General features: G+C 36.5%; 1 protein-coding gene across 2 annotated transcripts in view; it reads right to left on the bottom strand.

The window, feature by feature from the left end:
• Positions 1-23,438, bottom strand: part of NRG3 (neuregulin 3) — a 417,558-nt gene that overhangs the window by 246,080 nt on the left and 148,040 nt on the right. For both annotated transcript variants that reach the window (XM_061449929.1, XM_061449919.1), the window contains exon 2: positions 8,586-8,715. In XM_061449929.1, coding sequence (XP_061305913.1) covers positions 8,586-8,715 — 130 coding nt within the window. The remainder of the gene's footprint in view (positions 1-8,585; positions 8,716-23,438) is intronic.

The following is a 23,438-nucleotide window of genomic DNA, read 5'->3' on the forward strand; positions in this document are numbered from 1 at the left end:
CTTCCTTACTTCTCTCTACTGAAAATTCAGGTTTATAGCCAATCTCTTGCTTCAGCCAACTGAAAGGATCTTGCCAAATGGAAAGGAAGGTGAATTAGGTCCCTTTCTCTTCAGTTCACCAGAAAGAAATGAGTTTACTTAAAGCTTCCAGAAATATTTTAGTTTCAGTCACATTACTGGTTGTTCGAAGAAATTATACTTATGTTTGCAAAATAACTGTGTATATACATAAATGAAAGAATTAGCGCTGTTTGATTTGACAGCTATTATCTGTGAATTACAAATATTTGGCTTAAAGAAAAACAAAACAAAGTAAAACAAACAAACAAACAAAAAAAATAGGTAGGGGGATGCCCTAAACCTGTAAATATGTTGTCCCAATCTTTGTTAACTAAAAAAGGATTTACACTAGTGTTTTCTTACTCTATGAAAGAGAAATAAATTCCACAGTTTTTCAGTCCTCTATACTGACATAAGTTTAAAACATATTCATTCTCTTCAGCTTCAACATAGCTATGCAAATTCTCCTTTATTTCTTCTTCCTCAAACTCTTTCAAGAATATCAATTTGAATAAGCTTATCAAACAAAATGAAATTTACTACGAGTTTTCTTTTATTTTTATGGATATTTTCTTCAACCAAATTAATCACAGATGAATTAAGTTAAATTAGTGTGTAATTTAAATATCTGAGCATAAATTTTATGTGTATGGTACTGTGGCTTTAAGCTTATTGCTCTGTCTGAAGTGCATCTTCATCATAACCTGAATGTTATGTTACACTCCTGCAGAATTGTAAATTTCCTGACTTCAAAAGACAGAAATGGAACCAGCAAATTATACTGTTTAGTAATCAAGGGTTTTCAAAGGGAAATCATTAGAAAATCTGGCCTGTTTAAGGTGCTCAGCAGAAACGTGAAATACCATGAAAACATGCACCACAGCACCTCAACAGAAACCTAAAATGATGACTAAATACAAAGCTTTATTTTATTCTTATTTCTTTTTACCATGAAATTAATTTATCCTTTATGGTAAAGGGTGAATTTTTGTAAACACATCCAGGGCAACATCCAATATGATCTTTGAAATACAGACTGTTATACTGCTGCACTGAAAAACTCAGTTTTGCAAATATCTGAAATTGAACTTCATAAGACCTTCAATTTGCATATATAGATATTTTTCAAGCTTGAAGTATTTTCTACCACAGAAGTTACATAAGATTGAAGAAGGTAAGTATCTTCTAAATGCAATAATCTTGGGGAAAATCTGTAAATAAAACCCACAGTAAAATGGAGTGTTGAGACTGTGAAAATTAATCAATCATTAAAGTACTTTTACAAGAAGCTTTCTCAAGAGTCTCCATCTTCTGAATGTTAAATTATGAAAGCATGAATCAGGTGTTAACTGAATACAGCTGTGTTTAGTGTGCGTACCACATAATATGTTCTTGCACTGTTTTGCTAGGGACGATGTTAAAGGCTCGGTCTTTAAATCTGAAACCTATTTGTTATTTATTGAATTATTATATCAGACTTGAAGGGTTTTAATTTTGCAGAACTACTAGAAAACAAGTAGGGATAACTGAGAAATACTGGGTTTACGGAGGTGAAGTTTAGTAGTTGGACAAAGTACTTCAGTTTTTATTCTGATCAACTGATTCCAATTAATTGAGCTCAAACCTTATGTGTCAATTACAAGCCATTTCAGACCAAAGAGTAAAAATTATGTAAGACTAGGTAATACCAAAAAAAGTGATGATACCTAGGTAACAAGTACAAGCCTTATGGACATCTTGGACTTTATACCATTTCATTTTGAGGTTTAGAAACCATTTTGCTTCATGGTTCGTATCTCAAAAGATTTAAAAGGATAAATCAAGTGTGTAACAGTAAGTCATGCAACCTATTCCTAATATTTCAAGAAGCAGGAGCTTGAAAGAGAACACACAACTAGTTTGGGTTTGAGGCTTTTTTTTTTTTTTTTGGGGGGGGGGGTCTGTATGAAGAAAAAACATTTCAAAAACTAGTCAAGGAAAGCTTGAGGTTTACCAATGAAAAGAATGGAAAAGTAGTCAAATTGCAGATTTGTTATTTGTATTGCATAAAGAAAGAACGGCTGTTATTTGTTGTTTACTAGTTCTGTCTGGAGTATATGAGTATAGGAGCATAGCTGAGCATATTCTACCCTGGCACGTGCAGTCTGTGTAACAGACTTCTTGGCCAGAATTTCTGCTTCCTGACTTCCTCCAGGCCCGAGTTTTGAAAAGTATCACAGTCACAATGCTTTAGGCAGACAGGTTATTCCATCTGAGCTGAAGGCAACCGCAAGTTTTGAAAGGCGATGTAACAATAATGCAATATGGCATGTAAATTAAAATATAGTTGCTTAACAACTGCTTGGAGCTACCTAATGTGGTATTTCAAGTTCACCTCTGCTTTTCTAAAGAAAACATGAAAGTAAAAATGGAAACATTTCCAGCTAACGTGTGCAACTATGCAAATATAGTCTAGATATGTGCTACAGCTATGCTCATAAGCCAATGATTTTCACAACAGGAGGTCTGTTGATTGCCCTTGACATGGAACATATCCTAGACTTTAAGCACAGCTTTCTTTCTCCTTTAAATTCCTTCTAGCTGCATGTTATGTTGTCAGCTTAATGTAAGGGATTATTTTATTGAAACTAACCTTGTAATAATGTGGCATCAATAAAATGTTTTATTATGAAACGCTACTCAATATTTAATAATTTCCTGTGTTTGCTTTATTCCCATGTCAGAAGCATTCTGGAAAAGTGTCACTGTAATACAAGACTGGGGGGAACACACAAAATGGAGTAGCTGGTATTTTAAAACACCTAGACTGCAAAAGCCTAGGTAACAAGCCATGTAACCAAACCAGAGCAATTATATTCTTCTCTTTTTAGATTTCTAATTTACAGTTAAGTGCACATTTCATATGCCATGCTTAGAGCTATGCTATAGTTCAGTTTGGTTTTGACCTCTTTTTCCTGCTCTTACTGACAGCAACAGAGATGCCTAGATTCCAGGTACTACTATGCAAAAGACTCACAATAAAACCTGACAGTAGATAAAGACTAATCCAAATTGGACTTCAATAAAAGTAGAATTAAATCCTTCTAGTCTCATGACATTTTACACAAAGCTGAGGAATGAGGGTATATTTTTTTTGTCCACTATTTGTGAAAACAGAATCTTTTATGCAAAAAAATGAGCAAGATCAACAAGCTAAAAATTTATCATAACAAGATGGATGCATCAAAACGAGACTGTCCTATGAAATCAGAAATCTCTAGGATAATAACCACAGTAGTACTCTTTGGATGAGTATGTACAGCCTGCTGCAATTTGGTTAACTGGGAATCTTTTGCTTGCTGTGCATTTCTGAGTTTATTGTTTCATTCTCTGTTGTTAGAAAATTTATTCTGGTTTTATACTTAGTGAAGGAGAGATCAAGAACAGGAACAAAGGACAAATGTATTGGAAGAAAAGTGCAAGGACTGGGAGAATGAAGACCTTAGGCCCACTGTAGGGGAGGATTAGGTTTGAAATCATCTAAGGAAACTGAATGTGCACAAGTCCATGGTACCTGATGAAATCCATCCATGGGTCCTGAGGGATGAAGTTGCTAAGCCAATATCCATTGTATTTGAAAAATCATGGCACTCAGATGAAGTTCCTGACAACTAGAAAAAGGGAAATATAACCCCTATTTTCAAGAAGGGGAAAGTGTTAGACATGGGGACTAGTCAGTCCCATCTCTGTGCCTGGCAGGATCATGGAACCACGAAACTATGAAAACCATGAAAACCAATGAGGTGGTTGGTACAGCCAACATGGCTTCATGCCTGACCAATCTGGTGGCCTTCTTAGATAGGGCTATACAACTGATGAACAGGGGCATAGCAGTTAACATTGTCTACCTGGATTTGTGCAAAGCGTCTGATACTGTCCCACATAACACCCAGACAAGGACTTGGGTGGGGGCTGCTTGATGAAAAACATAACATGAGCTGGCTTCAGTGTGCGCTTGCAGCCCAGAAAGCCAACCATATGCAGGGCTGCACTAAAAGAAGTGTGACCAGCAGGTCAAAGGAGGTGATCCTGCACCTCAACTCTGCTCTGGTGAGAACCCATTTGAAGTACTGTGTACAGTTCTGGTGTCCTCAACATAAGAAGGACAAACAGCTGTTGGAGCAAGTCCAGAGAAGGGTCACCAGGATGATCAGGGCAATGGAGCACCTCCCATATGAAGACAGGCTGAGTAAATTCGGACTGTTCAGCCTGGAGAAGAGAAGCTGTATGGAAACCTCATAGCAGCCTTCCAGTTTCTGAAGGGGGCCTACAAGGGTGTCGGAGAGGGACTCTTCATTAGAGACTGCAGTGATAGGACAAGGGGTAATGGATTTAAACAGGGGAAGTTCAGGTTAGATGTAAGGAAGAAGTTCTTTACTGTGAGGGAGATGAGGCACTGGAACAGGTTGCACAAAGACATGGTACATGTTCCATCCCTGGCCGTGTTCAAGGCTAGACTGGCCAGAGCCTTGGGTGACATGGTCTGGTGTGAGGTGCCCCTGCCCATGGCAGGGGGTTGAAACTAGGTAACCTTAAGGTACTTTCCAACCCTAACTATTCTGTGATTCTACGAGTATCTCATCCAACATATTCAAATCTCTAGAGTACATTGTAGGTCACTGCCAATACCAAGATTTCCAGTGCATACACAATAGTTTTAATGGCTTCTTTCAGGAAAGAAATTTACAGTGCAATCCTTTTTTTCCTTCAAATTTTTGCCACTCATTCATCTACTGTTCTCCAGTTCTAAATGGGTAATCAGAAGAAAATGAAGGGTCTAAGAAGGAGAAAAAAAAAGAAAAAAGAAAAAAAGAAAAGAAAAATAAAAAGGATTCATGCTTCCCCCCCAAAAAAAAATGAAACAAAAACTCCAAGGAACCCACAAAACTCAGAGTCACTTGAGATAGGGTCTTTGAAATAAAATTATACAGATAAAAACTAAGCATCTTTTTTTAAAGCCTGCATCATGTAATAACGCATTCAACACTGATGCATCAGTGTTGACAGCGTGCTTCATTTGTTTTCTGTAAATAACAAATAAAAGCACCCTTACCAGTTAGCTTAAATTCTCAAGAAGGCAACAGGGAAAAAATAAAAATAAAAATCAGCATATGGAGAAGCTAAATATAAAGTCTCCCTACTGCTGACCTACCCTATCCTTAAAACAAGCTTGTGTTAAACCATTCACAAAATAAATACTGAAGTCACACCTTTAAAATAGCACAAAAAGTCAGCGTATCTTGTTCGTTACCTAACCATGTGGGTGAACTCTGCCACTTTACGTCCCCAGGCAAGTTTTCACCAAGACAAAGTGAGTAAAATGTAAAAGTTCAAATGAAAACGGGATTACAGAATTTGAAGCTATAACCATTCCTTTATTTCTTTCCTCCCGTTGCTAACCAAGCTAAAAAAAAAAAAAATCCCATGACTTCAGGACACCTCCTCTGTAGATGGATAAGAACAGAAGATGCACAAGCAGGGCTACTACAGATCTCCTCATTTACTGTATTTGTAGTAGTCTCCTACAATACAGCCCCCCTCTTGCCCTTTACCAATGGTGCACACTCATCCCACTCTCCATGATTACAGGTTTCTACTAGCTAAAGCATGTAACTCACAAAAGAGGAGAAAGTTATAAAGCTTTATAACTACAGTGTTCTACAACATCCAGCTGCCATTGTCATTACTAACTGCTGGAGTTACCTCCTCCTATTGTTGAATATGATGAAGTTTGTCAACTCTGAAAGGTGCCTGAACTGCCAGTTGAAACTGTTTACACGGACAGTATGGTTCAAGAGAATATAGAAGAGGTCCACAATGTAACTCAAGTATTTATTAATGGCTACCCAATCTCTTTTTTTGCTTGGTTTCTGGGTTGTCTGGTTGTTTTTTGTTTGTTCTGTTTTTTCCTTTTTTTGGGGGGGAGGGTTGCTGTGTTTGGGTTGGTAACAACTGCACAACTCTCTCTCTCTATATATATATATATCATCTCCTAACGCTCCTTAAACCTAACAAAGTGGGACGCAAGTTTTTTCCTACATCAAGGTCTTCTATCTGCAACTGTTTCACATGGCAAATTCCCATTTCAGCCAATTGGTACTCTGTTCCCAGAACAGATGCAAAATCCAACTCCCTATGAGAAGACACAATGCAGCTTAATTCTAAGAACAAAGTATCAATTCACTCTCTAAGTTTTCATAATTCTGTATTCAAATGACGCTTTTAATTGCAATGGGAATTCCATAACCCTTCCCTTCTCAAGGAAAGTTACCTTTTTTTTTTTTCCTCTAGTTAGAGGACAAAAACAGTACAGCAATACTGTATTTTCCTATATATGTATATTCTAGCTGCTATTTCAGAGCATGGTTCTAGGCTACAGACAGATAGAAAAACACCTGCATCTGACTCACTACAGCACCAGCCCTGACAAAGAGACATACAGGCTGTTAACAAGGTAGGGATAAAGAATTTGAAGGTCAAATCAAAATGTGTCTCTTTGTTCATGACATACACATCAGTATCATAAAAGCAATTCTGAACAAGCTGCTGCTTGCTGCGTTGAAGGTCCTTACAGAATTAAACAAAGCATTATAACTAGTTTAATCACCTTTTAAATTTTAAAATTCATCTTCTCTTGCTATATGAATTTTTATTGCCTTATACATGTCTTTTCGCACTGCGCTCTTCAAAGTAACCCTGAAATAAGCAGATGTTTAATTCCCATAGAACATGTCAATGCCTAAAACTTGTACAAGCAATGCAAATCTTTTACACATGGGAGCTAGCAGTATTCACAAATGATACCCTATTTCCCTGTGGAAGAATAACACAAAAGAACCTATGAAAAAAATTTCTCTGTGCTGGAAAAAATGAAAACTCAACACTGGTTTGTTTAGTTAAGGGGAAAAGCTTCAAACCGTTAGCCAGACTGAAGCATCAGAATCACAGCAAATAAGAATTTGACAAAGGCAGACAACAGGAAAGATCTTGACAGTAGCAAAACCAAACAACCAACCAAAGACAGCTCTATTATGAGATACACTCCTGCATATATTTAAAAATTCAATCCATACAGTTTACTAAAGTGGTGTGTTCAAATAAATTAGCTATTAAATTCATGAGTGTAAGTAAAACTTAGCATATATATCAAATTATCCCTGCTATTAGTTTGTATCATTTTGTTCAGTTTTAATATTCTGACAATGAAAAATGCTTAAATGAGTGATTTAATTCCTTTGTTAACAGCTCATGAGACTTCTAAAACTTAAAATCACACACCTACTTTGAGAAAAAAAATACCTGTAACATTTTATGATGGAAGTTAAAAAAGTAATAATTTTTTCCATGACTAATGACTCAGTTTAATAAAGATGCCACATGAAAACATAAAATAGAGAAGAAATGAATGGTCACGGAAGCATGACCATTCTGAATGAGAAAAAAAATTACCAGCATAGCCTTAAAAATAAAAATCTCAGGAATATTCTGTTGCTGATAAGCAGGCTTTCAATCTTTAAACCCATAAATTTCTACTTTCAAACAAAGCACATAAAATGTTGTAACTTTTTTCCTACTTTCAGTGGGATTTAGCAGCTTAAGTCCCAAATCATTCAAGAAAGTTTAGAGTGCCTTATGTTGTTTTTTTTAATTATTATTTATATTAGAGATACCTACATATTTAGATGCTCAGTTGAGAATTTGGGCATATAAGCATCTTAGGCACACCTTCTATATGCCAAATACAGTATCCTGGGAGTAAATTAAAACATCACAACTACAGGTTTTCATTTTGGACTGCTTCTCTTTAAGATTGTTTGAATTGCACAGACTTTTTTTCATTCTTGTTGTTAGGAAGATGTTACAGCATTCCATCTGTATATACTCCCTTTTACTGGCCACTACATCTAGCATAATTATATGTAATGATATGGTTTTCTAATATTCCTTTAAATATGTTCAAGATGTTCACAGACATTAATGGAAGTTCAGGAGCATAACTGTTCAGCACCTGTGTAGCAGGTTCAGATGCCTATTACAGTCTTCTTTATCTTTCAGTTATTAGAACTTAGGAAATCCTAATTCTTAAAATTACTAACTGAACAACTCCTCTCTTAATTAAAGGTGCATACAGCTATTGTCAAAGCTCTTCTTTGAGTACCCAAAATAAAGGGACACTTCTGGTATGTAGAGGAATATAAGATTTAAAAATGTATAAACCAAAACATTAATCCTTACTTGTTTGCATGATTAGAAAACAGAATACTGAAGATTTTTCTTATCTATAAAAGTAACCAAAATGTGGCCTTTTGTATTTTCATATTTCCATTTAGAATTATTACATACTAGTAACAAACCCCATCAACTGTGAGGGACAGAAGCAAATTCGAAGCAAAGCCCATTGCTTTGTAACATTCTAAGTCTGAACTTTTTATGCTGTCTCACTTGGACAGAAGACTTGTTTTGCAACTTCTTCTCGAAGGACTTACCGGCAGTGTTTATGTGATCCTGTTAGGGTTTCAATCACAAAGCATTCCCCTTCATTGAGACAATACGCAAGATCCTTGTCTTTGCATGGCTTAAAGTGCTCAGATCGCTCAGTGGAATACGTTGTAGTATCTGCGGAGAGAACAGAAAAAAAAGAAATGCTGTAAGAATAAATCTTGGATCTTCTTAAAGTGTATGTTAAATAAATTAGATCAAATCAGCCTCAGTACAACAATTAATCAAGACAGACTAAATAACAGAAAACAGAAGAACAGTGCAAACTTCAGTGTGACTGCATATCATATGCAACTGAGTTCCTATAAGATTCACAAAGGGAATCTTATATTTGGAAATATTCTAGACTGCAGCAGTTGAGTATAATTTCAACTACTTCCAAAGTATACCTTCCAAAATGTAAACATGTCTATTTTGTATTCTTTAACTGGAAAAAATAATTTCATATTAATACACTGAAATATAGTTTTATACAAAATACACATTTTTTTCATTAAAAAAACTGAGCAAAAGTAGTTAACATAGTAACAATCTAAGAAAACCCTGGACCATGAACTCTGGAGCAATGAAACTAAAAATAAAGCAAAAAGCCTAAGAACAATGCTAATTTGAACTACTAGACACAAAACCTCCCAGAACACAAGCAATGCAACCTAGATTGTGTAATTTCAGGTACACCACCTGAACACACCCTCATCACAGTTCAAAAAACCGATTACAGCTTTGACTGTTGGCTGTAACTTTGGAATAAGTAGATAGATACCAAGATTTGGAATAGGCTGACAGTATGTTGGGGTGAGCTATAATTCCTGGCTTCTAATAGATCTCTTTAACCTTTTGAATCCAACTGCACTCACAATTACAGTGAAATTTTCAGAGGAAGATATTTGATGGAAAGATATTTTAATTTTATTCCCGAAGACAAGGATTTTTCTATTGAAGTGTAATTTTCAAAGTAGACAGCAATTTCCACAGAGCCATGGTTTGATCTTCATATACAATCTTAATTCTCAAAGTTTAAATTCCTACTCATTCTGAAGGGATAAGGGCCAGGATCCGACATACTAATATATATTAAAATTGTAAGACAACATTTCATTATATATCATACAATCACAAATTACTGTGTTACCTTCTCCCAAAAGAATGAAGCTGTGCTCGATGCACACAGAACTTTGCAAAAAACACATTAGCTTGCTTTTTGCTCATAACTTGATACAAAGTAAGTATCTGCCAATGTAATACGGAAGCTGAAAACCAAAACACTGCAGCACAAAACACCTGTAAATACAGTTCTGTGAGAAAATTCAGGTAATTCCAAAAATCTTTCAAGGTAACTTTTTTCACTTTTTTCATTCTTTGTGTATTTTAACTGTTCACTAGACTAAATGAAGGAAGATGAATAAAATGCATCTGAAAAGAGTAAGACAACCCACATCCTAATCTTTGTATACAACACTTTTTTTTGTTCCCCAGAGAGAAAATATTGTAGTTCAAGGTTTTCAGTGGAAAGAAAAAAATTCCTGGGAATAAACTCCAACAAGTCTCCCTTAAAATGCCTTTCGAGTTTCGTAATGAGAGGCCCTGCCATTTTCACTGACAGCAGCACTTACACAAAAAGGTACAGGCTATATAAAAACTACTAGGTTTTTAATGACTGCAAGCAAAAGTAAAATGTGTTAAATTGAATTCTGGAAACAATACAAAATGTCTGTAAATGCAAACAGTGACTAGCACATCACTGCTGACATTTCAAGAATGATCAGATTTTATGCAACAGAAGTATCTTTAGGTAGAAAAAAGGCAGATCAATTTTATATAGAAGCATTTAAATGGCCATTTAGAATTTTATTAGGAAAAAAAAACCCACAATATTTCTATCCCCTTTAAATATGAAAAACTGAAGATAATGTTATATAAAAGCACTTGTGATAATTACACAAGGTAAGTAAAATTGTTTGATGAGTAGCAACTCAACTTGATACGGCTTTAGAGAACAGAACACTTACATTTGTCAGCCTGCTCTGAAGAAACAATCTGTGCAAATACTTTTATGAAGGCAGTTGCATTACAGACCAAAGTAATCTGAGATATCCCCAAAGGAGAACAGCAAAACCAAGGAGAGACACAGTATCAAAAAGCCTGTCTTTGAGGTAATGACATACTAAACTCACAGTGTTTGAAGTGCATGATATTCTTGCAATAATTAACTCAAAAATACCTTGTAAAGGTCAGCATTTTACAGTTTTAGATTAAATACATTTTTCAGAGGTTTTGTTCTATTTTATCTTGTCTAATCAAGTCTGCAGCAGAAACTTTTGCCAATTCAGCAGTGTCAGAACAGACATGACATTTTATACTGGCAAAAGTGCCACTAAAGATACAGCTACAGCATAACTTAATTTGAGCAATAACTGAAATTACACAAGTGATGGAACTTCTCTGCTGATATAAATTGTTAACGAACCATGATCAGCCATTGCAGGAAGTCAGCCTTCCAAATGAAGCACAACAGTTGTAGGTAACAATGCTGACAGCTTCTTATGACAGCCTTGGAAAGAACACAATACATTGAAAAGTACACAATAATTTGTAATTTTTTTTTATTTTTAAATAAATATTGTCTCATTAAAAGTCAGTTTTCAATTATAGCCTTCCTGTCTTGAAAGTATTTGTGTTGATGCACATGGAAACCTCTGTCTATACACAGCTGACCTCTGATCTGCAAAGATCAGATGCCTTAGCTACAAAGGTCGTTCACTAACATTCGAAATCTCAACAGCTGTGTTACTAATTGATACCTTAGATATCCCTAGAGCTGTTTGGTATATTTTTGCTGGATATACACACATACAGAATATGTGAATTTTCTGAAAGGTAACAATCCTGCTTTTACTTCATGCTGTACTCATGATGAAACAAACTGTTACAGCTTCATTAAATACTGGGGGAGGAAAAAAACAACAAAACCAAACAACCAAACCATACCAAAAAACCATCACACCAAACAAACAAGTAAGACCTTTTTCTAAGCGGGGCTATAGAAAGAACAAAACAACGGAAAACACTTTAGACACTATGTAATTTTCCTGATTCTTTTTCTAAGAAATAAGAAAACTTATTGTCTTATTTTCATCCCTTCCTCCCCCGAGTTTTTGGAGTTGTTTTGGTAGGGTTTTTTTTAACTCCTAACCAAATATTGAATTGACTTTGATTTTTGAGCGACCTGCTCTAGTGGAAGGTGTCCCTGCCCATGGCAAGGGAGCTGGAACTAGATGATCTTTCAAGTCCCTTCCAACCCAAACCGTTCTACAATTCTACAACTTCTTTTTGTGAAATCATCTTTTATACCTTCACAAACCTGATAAGTACCCATTATTCATTCTACTGTGAAGTTTGATTTTATTTTTTTTAAATAAGTAATATAACCTAGGCATTCACAAAATAGTAGAGCCCCTTAATTTATTTCTAGTCTTTGAGCACAGGTAACAAATCCAAACATTTATGGGAAGCTTATGTTAAGAATTCAGATGTCCTTGAATTCAGTCCATAAACAGCAATAATCCATATTCCCATAATGACTCCTTTTTTCATGTTTGTATTTTTTTTTCCTTTTAACTGCAAAGTGCCAAGGTGTTTCATGACAAAGCAGCAGGTGCTATTGATTTCTGCTGGAATCTTTCCAGCTAAATAGGAATAAAGAATTTCTAGGCACTTTTGCTCTATTTTTCTTACCTCACTTTATCAGTAAAGCTTAAAACTCCAAAAATGAATATTCCACTGCCAAGTCTGAATTACTGTTTAATCAAATAAACAGGAATTCAGAACACATTTCAAAGGCTTCAAGATTTTGTATTCAGAAGCATAGAATCAGATAAAAAAACAAACAAAAAAAAAACCAAAAAACATTGTTTGGGAATATTGAAAAAAAAAAATGAGTAGGAAGTTTTCAGATATTATTTTAGTTTCTTAGGGTCTAAAGCCTGATCTAAAGAAGAGTTAGTGACTTTGTATTCTTGTCTCATTACTCCATTTCATCATGTTTATATCAGCACAGGATGGCTCGTTATAGCTAATTTATTGAGTGATCTTCAAGGCATGATAAGGATACTATAAATACTATCTTACTTCAAGGCTACCAGATTCATTGCTTCCAGTACTATTCTCTGATATTAATAAACCTGTAATTTCAAAGGACAAATGCAGGGAGAAAGATAATGGAAGATTCAAAATATCCTGAGAAACATCCACATTTTCGGCAGCTGTTTTTTCAGACACTACAGCAGCAGCAACCATTCCCACCCATCACATCCGTCTCACAGCATTCTGATTTTAGAAACCTGAAATAAAATTATATTCATCATCCATGTGCTTCATTGGAAACATTTTTGTACAGACAGACAGCCTTAACTGCTATGGGGAGAGCAAAAAAAAATTATACTTAGGGAACAAGAGACAAAAAGACCCTGCTTTTCTGAAGTCAGTAGTGGTGGGGCATCCAAATTTTGTAGCTCCATAGTAACATAGAAACATAGATTCATAGAATAGTTAGGGTTGGAAAGGACCTTAAGATCATCTAGTTCCAACCCCCCTGCCAGGGCAGGAACACCTCACACTAAACCATGCCACCCAAGGCTCTGTACAACCTGGCCTTGAACACTGCCAGGGATGGAGAACTCACAACTTCCGTGGGCAACCCATTCCAATGCCTCACCACGCTTACAGTAAAGAACTTCTTCCTTATATACAACCTAAACTTCCCCTGTTTAAGTTTTAACCCGTTACTCCTTGTCCTGTCACTACAGTCCCTAATGAAGAGTCCCTCCTCAGCATCCTTCTAGGCCCCCTTCAGATACTGGAAGGCTGCTATGAGGTCTCTACGCAGCCTTCTCTTCTCCAGGCTGAACAACCCCAACTTTCTCAGCCTGTCTTCATACGGGAGGTGCTCCAGTCCCCTCATCATCCCATCATCCTTGTGGCCCTCCTCTGCACTTGTTCCAACAGTTCCATGTCCTTTTTATGTTGAGGACACCAGAACTGCACACAATACTCCAGGTGAGGTCTCACAAGAGCAGACTAGAGGGGCAGGAATCACCTTCTTCGACCTGCTGGTCACACTCCTTTTGATGCAGCTCAGGACATGGTTGGCTTTCTGGGCTGCGAGCCCACACTGCTGCCTCGTGTTCGTTTTCTCATCGACCAACACCCCCAAGTCCTTCTCCACAGGGCTGCTCTCAATCTCTTCTCTGCCCAACCTGTAGCTGCGCCTAGGATTGTTCCGACCCAGGTGTAGGACCTTGCACTTGGCATGGTTAAACTTCATGAGGTTGGCATCAGCCCACCTCACAAGCATGTCAAGGTCCCTCTGGATGGCATTCCTTCCCTCCAGCGTATCAACTGAACCACACAGCTTGGTGTCATCAGCAAACTTGCTGAGAGTACACTCAATCCCACTGTCCATGTCAGCAACAAAGATGTTAAACGAGACCAGTCTCAACACCAATCCCTGAGGGACACCACTCGTTACTGGTCTCCAGCTGGACACTGAGCCATTGACCACAACTCTTTGCGCATGGCCATCCAGCCAGTTCTTTATCCACCAAGTGGGCCACCTATCAAATTGATGTCTCTCAAATTTAGAGACAAGGATGTCGTGTGGGACAGTGTCAAACACTTTACACAAGTCCAGGTAGAAGACGTCAACCGCTCTACCCCTGTCCATCAGTTCTGTAGCCCCATCATAGAAGGCCACCAAATTGGTCAGGCAGGATTTCCCCTTAGTGAAGCCATGCTGGCTGTCACCAAGCAGCTTTTTGATTTTCATGTGCCTTAGCATGCCTTCCAGGAGAATCTGCTCCAAGATTTTGCCAGGCACAGAGGTGAGACTGACTGGTCTGTAGTTCCCCAGGTCATCCATTTTCCCCTTCTTGAAAATGGGGGTTATATTTCCCTTTTTCCAGTCATCGGGAACCTGACTGCCGTGATTTTTCAAATATGGTGGACAGTGGCTTAGCAACTTCATTCGTCAGCTCCTTCAGGACCCGAGGATGGATTTCATCAGGTCCCATGGACTTGTGTACGTTCAGGTTTTTATATATTTGTTCAGGTAACATATACTGATTAACATACCTAAGTCAACTACATAGTACATCAAGGAGGAATATTTAAGACATCACATTTGGCTTAGTACTAGAGCTTACACACTGAAAGACTTTTTAAGAGTACACATATTTTGACTACCGTTGGATATTACTGGCTTTTTAGACTGTTTCAACATGCAAATTAGCCTTTTATCTTGTTACTAATAACTGATAATTTCTCTGAGAACCACTGATTTACTGGGTCACCAAAAATGTGAAATGCTTACTTTAAATCACTGATCCCATTTTGAAATTCACCACAAAAAAAAAAAAAAAGAAAAAAGAAAAAAACTTGGACTTCCTTCAACAATGCAATTCCAGTTACCAAAAAAACTCCTCCTCAAAAACCCCAAACATTTCTTACAGCACATTCCTTATACAATAGAATGTAATATCACTATTGTATTCTATAAAGAAGGTAACATGAAAGGTCATTTAATAGCATACAAAGAATTAAATTTTATGTTCAGTCATATCAATAGCAAAATATTTATTATGACTCAGTATAACCAGGGTTCCTTGCAGTTCTTAATAGGACCATGTGCTGCTTCTCTTCTGGTATTTTAGAACATTGTGGTAGTCCTACCAGAAAGGGTCTTGCAAAAAACGCAGATTACACACAGAATAGTTTGTATATTACTTTGTTTACTCACAATACCCTGAATCTTAAAAAAACATATAATCTAAAATTTTTATTCCTGTGCTTTTAGAAGCAAATGAAAGGTGCGTAGGGGGAGAAGGTAACAAGCCCTAATATGATATCCATTAAGAAAGAAAGAGTGGAAAACTTGAATATTACTTGCAAGTGTTTATTATGATTTAGCCTTAGATGATGGTAACTATTTCTTAAGTCATAAATATTTGTAAAATATGCATTCTAGACATACTTTAAATCCAAAACAGTGATCTTCCTTTGTCAGTACTAACTGAACACTAGTTGGCATTAGCTATGCGATACTCCTGGGATAATTGAATTTTTAAATTCTAGTAATAAATGTCAGTGAAAAACTTAAAGATATCAAGAAATTAAAACATTATTAAAAAAATAGTAACAGGGTATTCGTTCTAAACTTACCTGAACTGTTTGACATGCGTTTATCTATGATTAAACCCCAAAATCTTACTGAAAATATGAAATATATTTTATTGCATTTATAGAGAGAGTTTTGAAATAACTAGCAATCAAGTTCTGAATGCTGATTATTCAAGCAGCTACCCCTTAGCCATTCTGTGTCACACAAACTTTTACTTAATCCAATAACCTTTAAAGGCTTTGTTTGCATTGTGATATAAAGCAAAATTGTGCTATAGATACAGGAATACATGGAGCTTTTCTATTTATTCAGATTTAAATGAACAAATCAGTATAGTTCAGCATCAAACTGCTAAAGCAGCAGAGGCATCAAAACATCCTCATTCACACTAGCTGTCTTCCCAGGCAGATTGTGGGGGTAGCTGAAATTGTTACCAGTGAGATACCGTCCGCACGTTTTTCCTTTGTACTTATTTCAGAGGATTATGTAAGAAAGCTAATGTGGTATTAACTCAAGTACGTTTCTATGAAACATTTCTCTATGGGTACAACCAGCCACATCCTTGAACAGACTGGTTTTCTATCCTATCACCAGAAGACAGCATCACATCAACAACTGCATAGAAACAACAGCTCAAGGTCCAGGAACATACAATAAATAAAAGAGACAGTCATCTCTCAAAAAAAATCAGCACACATTCCCTTGTCGGTGTGTGCTGAAATTAGATCTTAAAGTCTTATCCTTTTCCAGAAGTAAATGTTGTTCACGTTTCCTAGATGCTTTTATCAGTTTGAAATTATAGTATACAAGTACTAAACCATGTCTTGAACAATATATTAAAAGATTTTCAAGCTACTAGTGCATTACTAGCAAAATATCATGTGCTATTAGAGAACTGCTTGCTTGTTGCAAAACTCTTACACATTAAAATACATATTTGCTTTCAAGACTTAATCAACAAACCAAGCAACCACTATTTCTAAAAACAGTGTACAAAAAGAAGTCCACCTGATGATATCGTGCAACTGGAACTCAAAGGCAGAAAAGCCAATAAAGCTAGCACTTCAGAATGTACTATCTGATCATGTAAGAACTTAAATACTGAATCCTGAATACCAATTAAATTAAGACATACATATGCAGAACTGCACATCAGAGGCTGCATTCTCTTGTACAGCTGTAACTGAAATCAGTGAAAGCCGAAAAACTGGGAGATAACTCAGGAGAGAGCCCCATGAGAACAAAAGGCCAGGGTTTTTCAGAAGTTCAATGTCTAGGAGCCAAAGAAACAGGAATAACTAAAACTCTAAAAGGTTTTAGCATTCAATGTGAAGAGTTATTTTGAAAATTGAGTCATGACAGTTCTGATGGGCACTCTAGGTGCAGAGTGCTTTTGCCAATCAGACATGTATTCAGTGTGCTTTAGCAGAACTTCTCATTAATTGATACAAAAGAAACTCATAGAGGAATTCAGCGAAAAAGCAGCATACTCAAGATTGTGCCAAAAGTGCATCCACCATCATCAGCTAGCTTCTCTCTCCTTTTACCCCTAGCAGTCCCTTCCACAGCATACTCCCATCATTGCAGTCACCCAAGGCCCTTGAGGGTGGATGGCACCACTGCACCAAGAGGAGACACTCTTTCTGGCAATGTGGAAATAGTTCTAGGAAATACTCTCCAACAGATGGAGAAATTGAAATACAGTTAAATTAAGTGATTTTGCAGCACAAAAGAAAAGCAGTAAAAAAAAAAAAAAAAAAAAAGAAGAGGGAGAAAAACAGAAAAAAGAACCACAAAAAAAAACAAAACAAAAAACACAACCCAGAACAATTCTGCATACCTTAGAAGATGCTAAAAGAAATCAAGCATAACACGGTACATCTGTGATGTCTACAACCACCAGCAGTTTGCAATGAAAAAAACAAAAAATCATACAAAACCAAGTGGATCCAAAAAAGAGAATGCCTCAGGAAGTCTGTAATGAAACATGTCTGGCTACTAAAGAAAATGTTAATTTGGAGAAATGATTAATCAATATTTATCAAGAATAGTAATAAAGTTGCCTTAAATCAAAATCATTTTCCTTAATTTTTCATGTTCGGCTTCAAGTGATCTCATGAGCATTCTAATCTCATTGCCTAGGGAGGACTGTTGCTTTAACTGGATTTGGTTTGAGTTCCTTTTATATAAGATAAAGTGAAGAGTTTCAGAACTTCGCACTTTAAAATCTGATGTATTTGGAACCAAAAGGAAATATAAGAGGAAATAGAGAATAAGGAAATAATGTTGATCCACAGGTCATGGAGAAAGGGCTAGTTCGCACCTCCTGCAAAGCTTTGTATAATCTTTCAAAAGTCCTGGTGATCACGGCATGTGCCTGAACACTAAAGAATGTAACTGTCATACTTGACTAGAAGAAGGACCCCAAAGAGGGTCCAGGACAATATAGACCCATTAGTTTTACTTCAGTCCCTGGGAAAGTAATGGAGCCAGATGGAGAACTATTACAAACCAAAACATGATGCAGGTGATCAGGAAAATTGAGCCTTATAACCTGATTCCCTTCTACAACAAAGGTATGCTGGGGAGCAGCCTTGCTGAAAGGCACCTGGGGGTCCTCGTGGACAACAAGCTGAAGTCAGTGGTGTACTGCTGCAGCAACAAAGGCAAATCAGATCCTGGGCTGCATCCTCAGGGACATTAGTAGAGGAGATAGAGGCATTAACATCCACTCTTCTCTGTGCTTGGCAGGCTCCACTTGGAATACTGTGGCCAGTTCTTCTCCCCACAATTCAAAAATTACATGGACAGGCTAGAGAGCATCCGAAGTAGGGCTGTGAAGGTGATGAAAGGGCTGCAGAACCCACTTTATGGGGAAGGACTGAAGGAGCTGCGTCTTTCCTCCCTGGAGAAGAGAAAACTAGCTTGGAGCTCATCAGTTTTCCAGTACTTAAAGCACAGCTACAAAGATGATGGAGGCTCTCTTTTCACGAGGTGCCACAAAGAGAACACAAGGGCCAGCGGGTAAATGGGGCAGTAGAATAGGTTTCATCTTGGTATAGAAAAGGAATTTTTTAGTTAAAAATAAAAACATCAATCACCAGAACAATCTCCCCAGAGATGTGGTTGAAGTCCTCAGCAGTAGAGGTTTTCAAGACACAACTGGACAGGCTGCTAGATTATCTCACTAAGGCTCATATTTCCATGAAAGGTTGAATGACCTTTTGAGGTCCCTTTCAGCCTAGGCTGTTCTAAACTTCTATGATTATAGTTCTCAATCATTTACAATTCAAAGTTGCACAGGAGGTACCCAGTACTGTGTTTTCAACATTTAATAAATAACTTCTTATAGTCACTGACAAAGTACTGTACGCTAAAAATCGGATACCTAATGAAACAAAAGTATTATTACTAACAACAAAGGGAAATCCTTCACATTGCAATGTAAAAATATTATCAAAGAAGCTATGAGTAGTTCATTTGGCTAAAGAGTGATGCCCTTTCTCAAAGGAACTGAAATAGGATAAATAATCTCTTGCATGCAAATGAAGGAAATAAGAAATGCAATTTTAACCCTAAGCTTGTATACAGTTCCAAGGCATGCAATCTACAACTTATTTGTTGTAACATTTATCATTTTGACGTTCTTGTTGTGTGGACATGCAAAGTCAGACTATGAAACATTAACATCACCCTCAGCATTTCCTTTCATCAAGAAACCAATATATCCTACATGATATATATTTTTTTAATCTAATTTTCTCATCTTAAGTCTTTAAATTCAGTCCTCCAGAATAGAAAAAAAGCTATACATATAAATTATGTATAGCTTAATATTTAAATCCATAGTGCTTCAACACAGCAAAGTGTCAGTGAACTGTTGTAAGGAAGCCAGATAATGAGGTCTTCCTGTGTGCTACTACAACTTCAGAAATTAGACTTCAATCAACAAACCTGGGTTAGGTTCGAGTTTGACTAGAAATGTCAAGAATGTCATATATAATATCACAACATCTATATGATTAGTTTGCAATATTTCACAGGTTAATATAAACAATCTTTTTGCATTTCATAAATTCTTGCCCTTTGACACACGTTCAAATGGGGTTTAGTTGCATTCCCTCTGGTCTTGGATTTAACACAACAGAATAATTAATTCAATATCTGTGATTCAAATCTAAGTCACTGCCTAATAACTGAGATGGATTTTTCAGCTAAACTGACTGCACTTGAGACTATTGTGTTGATACAAAAGAAGTTTAAAATTGTTGAAACTTCTTGGCTTGGCTTTTTACTATTAGAAAACACACAGGCTTAGTGCAATAAAATCAAGTCTTGCTAACTACAAACAAAGGGGAAGAGATAACATGGAGTATGTAACTATAACAACAGATGTTTTTGTAGAGACACAGTACAATGCATTCTAAAATCTCTCTTGGGATCACAGCCACTATGAACAATATTCAGTCAGGGTTCCTGTTGTTCATTTCAGTTTCCACAAGCCACAGCACTCTGTAAAGTTGCGTTCGGAAGTATGCTGTCTACATCCAGTGGGCTCTATAATCCAAGTTTTATAGTCTGTTAGCATACTTACCAAGTTAGCATAGGTCTTGTATCTTATCAACTCAGTGCTTGATTAGAAAATTTTATGAGATGCAATTACTAGTTAAAATATGCATTTCCCATTGCAGTGTGCTTAGTTAATTTTAATGTTATATTAAAAGTTAATATATATTTTCTTTCTAGATTGCAGGTAGTTTATAGCATGGTTAACTGGCAGGCAAGAAAAAGATGTGCACAGCTCTTTTATATAATGCTACTGAGAAGATTATAAAGTATCAGAAAGTCAATACAAAAGCTAGCTACCAAAAGGAGGTCTAACTCTTTTGTCTACCATATTTAGCAATCTCTGTGAGAGCCGTATCTTGCCACAGTCATTAAGACAGGAAGTTTAATTCAATCATTCAACAGTGAGAAGCTAGTAAACGAGTAAGTTATCATTATCACCCTTCTCTACATCTTTCAAGTTCTACTAGCTCCTTGTGAGACCTAAGGACCATAAGCACACAAAGCACTGAAGCCTTAGAGTCTGCATTTATTCAGTGACTTAAAATGCTAACACACTATAATCTACTCCTTTTCTCATAATTCTTCACTCATTACATATGCAGAGATTATAACATTGTACATGCACATATAGACAAAAAAAAGCATTGACTGATACAGAGGTTTGATTACCATTAGCTGCAGAACTCACATTTCACTTCCAGGCACCCATGTTATAAAAGCATGGCACTTCAATTTGCTGGTAGCATTGCACCTCACCACCAGTTCCAGCTGCCAGAACGTTTCGAGGTTATGGTCATTTATGGGCACTGTATCTTCCATCCACAATCAATTTTGAACAACAGAAGTATTATTACAGGCAAGCATAGTACTATGCAGGAAATATACCCTCAGCATTTTACAGTATAATCTGCTTGTTCTGGTATGAAATACGTTTGGGTTTTTTTTTTTGTTTTATATCAGCCTTTACAGTGCATCCTTCAACAAAGTAGTTGTGAAAGCTACGATTAAGAGCATTCCAGTAATTATTTAACTCCACTGAAGATCATGAAGAAATAATGCCCCTGAGAACCAAGAATTTTCAAGTTCTTAAAAACATTCAGGTTAATTTTCAATTCATTAACGACTAAACACATTTTGTAGGTCTGACGCATTGCCTCCCCCTTTTTATTTTTTTTCAGAAAAAAATTTATATAGATTATTTAAATTAAACCACAAGTCTAATTTCATGCACCTGATAAAGCAGCATATTTGAAGAAAATAAATAAAATAGTCATTTTTTCCCCTCCAATATTTACAGACTCAGAAAACACAAGGTCTGTAGGGTGAGCTTCCAGCAGTATAAATCCCAATACCACAGAAACCTCAACCTTCATTCTCATGTAAGTTACAAATAAAACAGCATGACAGAACAAAGTGAACACTACTTTCATGTCAAAATAGGTAAAGTCGATGCAGTCTCCCCCTTCAGTTCTTTCCATTCTGAAATTAATTGGTTTGCATAATACAGACTAAGCAAAATTGCAGCAAGCACCTTTCAGTAAAATTCTGCCTTTGCAAGAAACTAGCTCTGAAGTAGAAACCACAAGTATTCCTTAGTTTTCCTACACTCCTGAATCAAATACATGTTAAATACATCTTCCAGTGTAAGCTAGTACAGAACATGAGATCTCACATATTGAAGTTTCATTCTTGTTAGATTAATTCAGCATATAATTGAAATCAAAATTGCATCTCCTACCTTTACCCATGAGAAATCTGGGCAATATCATAAGCACTTTGTGTCTCACTGTATCAGTTTGATGGCTACAAAACAGTCAGGTTTCCATGCTAAACAAAGCAGCTTGAGGTTCAACAAATCAGCAGTGTTAGCATCTGATATAGCTAAAGTAAGTGGGTGGAGAGTAGTTGTGAGATGGCACTGACAACTTTAATTTCACTTCTGTGCAACGTAAATGTAGGCTGGGGCACAGAAATAGAATATAATTAGACATAAAAAGTAGGACTGCAGACTCTGGTTGACTGAAGATACTAGCGCAGTAAAGAACAATTAAACTAGTAGTTTAACTTACAAATTGCAGTGATAATAATGCTCATAAAACTAGAAGACAATAGCAACAGAAGTGTAGTTCTGGAAATGGAACACTGAACACCTGCGATGGTAGCCTAATTCCATTTTAGTCTCTCCATTGGAAAATGTGTTGTATTTGGTACTCTCGTGCCACCCCATTAGGGAAAAACATATGTGGAAGCAACAGCTGTGATCACCAAAATATAAGCATACCATATGAGCAATTAACAGCTGAGTAACAAAAGATAACAGAAAAAGTGCATTTCTTCTTTTGATGGCTTCTAATTCTTCTTTAATGCTAATGTATTATATACAACATATGTAGCCACAGCTAAGTGTTCTAACCTTTCAACCTGCTAACCAGAAAAATATGCATTATATTTCACAATCATCTACTATGTTAGGCTATTTTTAATTACATTTTATAACTAGTGGGAGATTTATTGTCTACTCGGAAGCTGCCCAATAGACAACTAACATATCATTGCTGCAGCTGTCTCTGAATTTGTCACGTTACAAAGCTGACTCAGACAACAATTTTGTGCCAGAAATTTTTTTGGCAGCAGTAGCAAAAATCCTAGTAATATCCCCACTGGAGAGCACAACTGCTACTCTTGGAAGAGTGAAAAAGGGCAAAGGAAAAAAAAAAAAAAAATCAGCTGATAAATCTAATAAGCTGGTTCTAAAATGCTTCAGTAATCACTCTCACAAGTACGCAGGAGATGAACCTTAATACTAATCAATTTTACTAACAGCATCCCATTTCAAGTTTGTGGAAAGAAGTCCATAAACAAATGCTTGCTCATTACAGCATCTCTCTCCCTCCTCTTCCAATGAATGCTTTTTCACTTTCATGGTTTCCTCAGCCATGCTGGTTTTTAAATATTTCTCACATGTAGTTGCCCAGGTCACACACAGAAATACTTAAAATACCCAAGGCTTTAAATAATGGGGAAAGTGGATTCAAACAGTAGATCTTTACAGCAATATACATCACCTAGTCCATACAGGTTCAACTTTAGTGCTCTA

The sequence above is a fragment of the Pezoporus flaviventris genome, unplaced genomic scaffold (assembly GCF_033815535.1).
Source record: "Pezoporus flaviventris isolate CSIRO_AGI_PZ_B2104156 unplaced genomic scaffold, CSIRO_AGI_Pfla_v1 ptg000001l, whole genome shotgun sequence".
Taxonomy (NCBI): domain Eukaryota; kingdom Metazoa; phylum Chordata; class Aves; order Psittaciformes; family Psittacidae; genus Pezoporus; species Pezoporus flaviventris.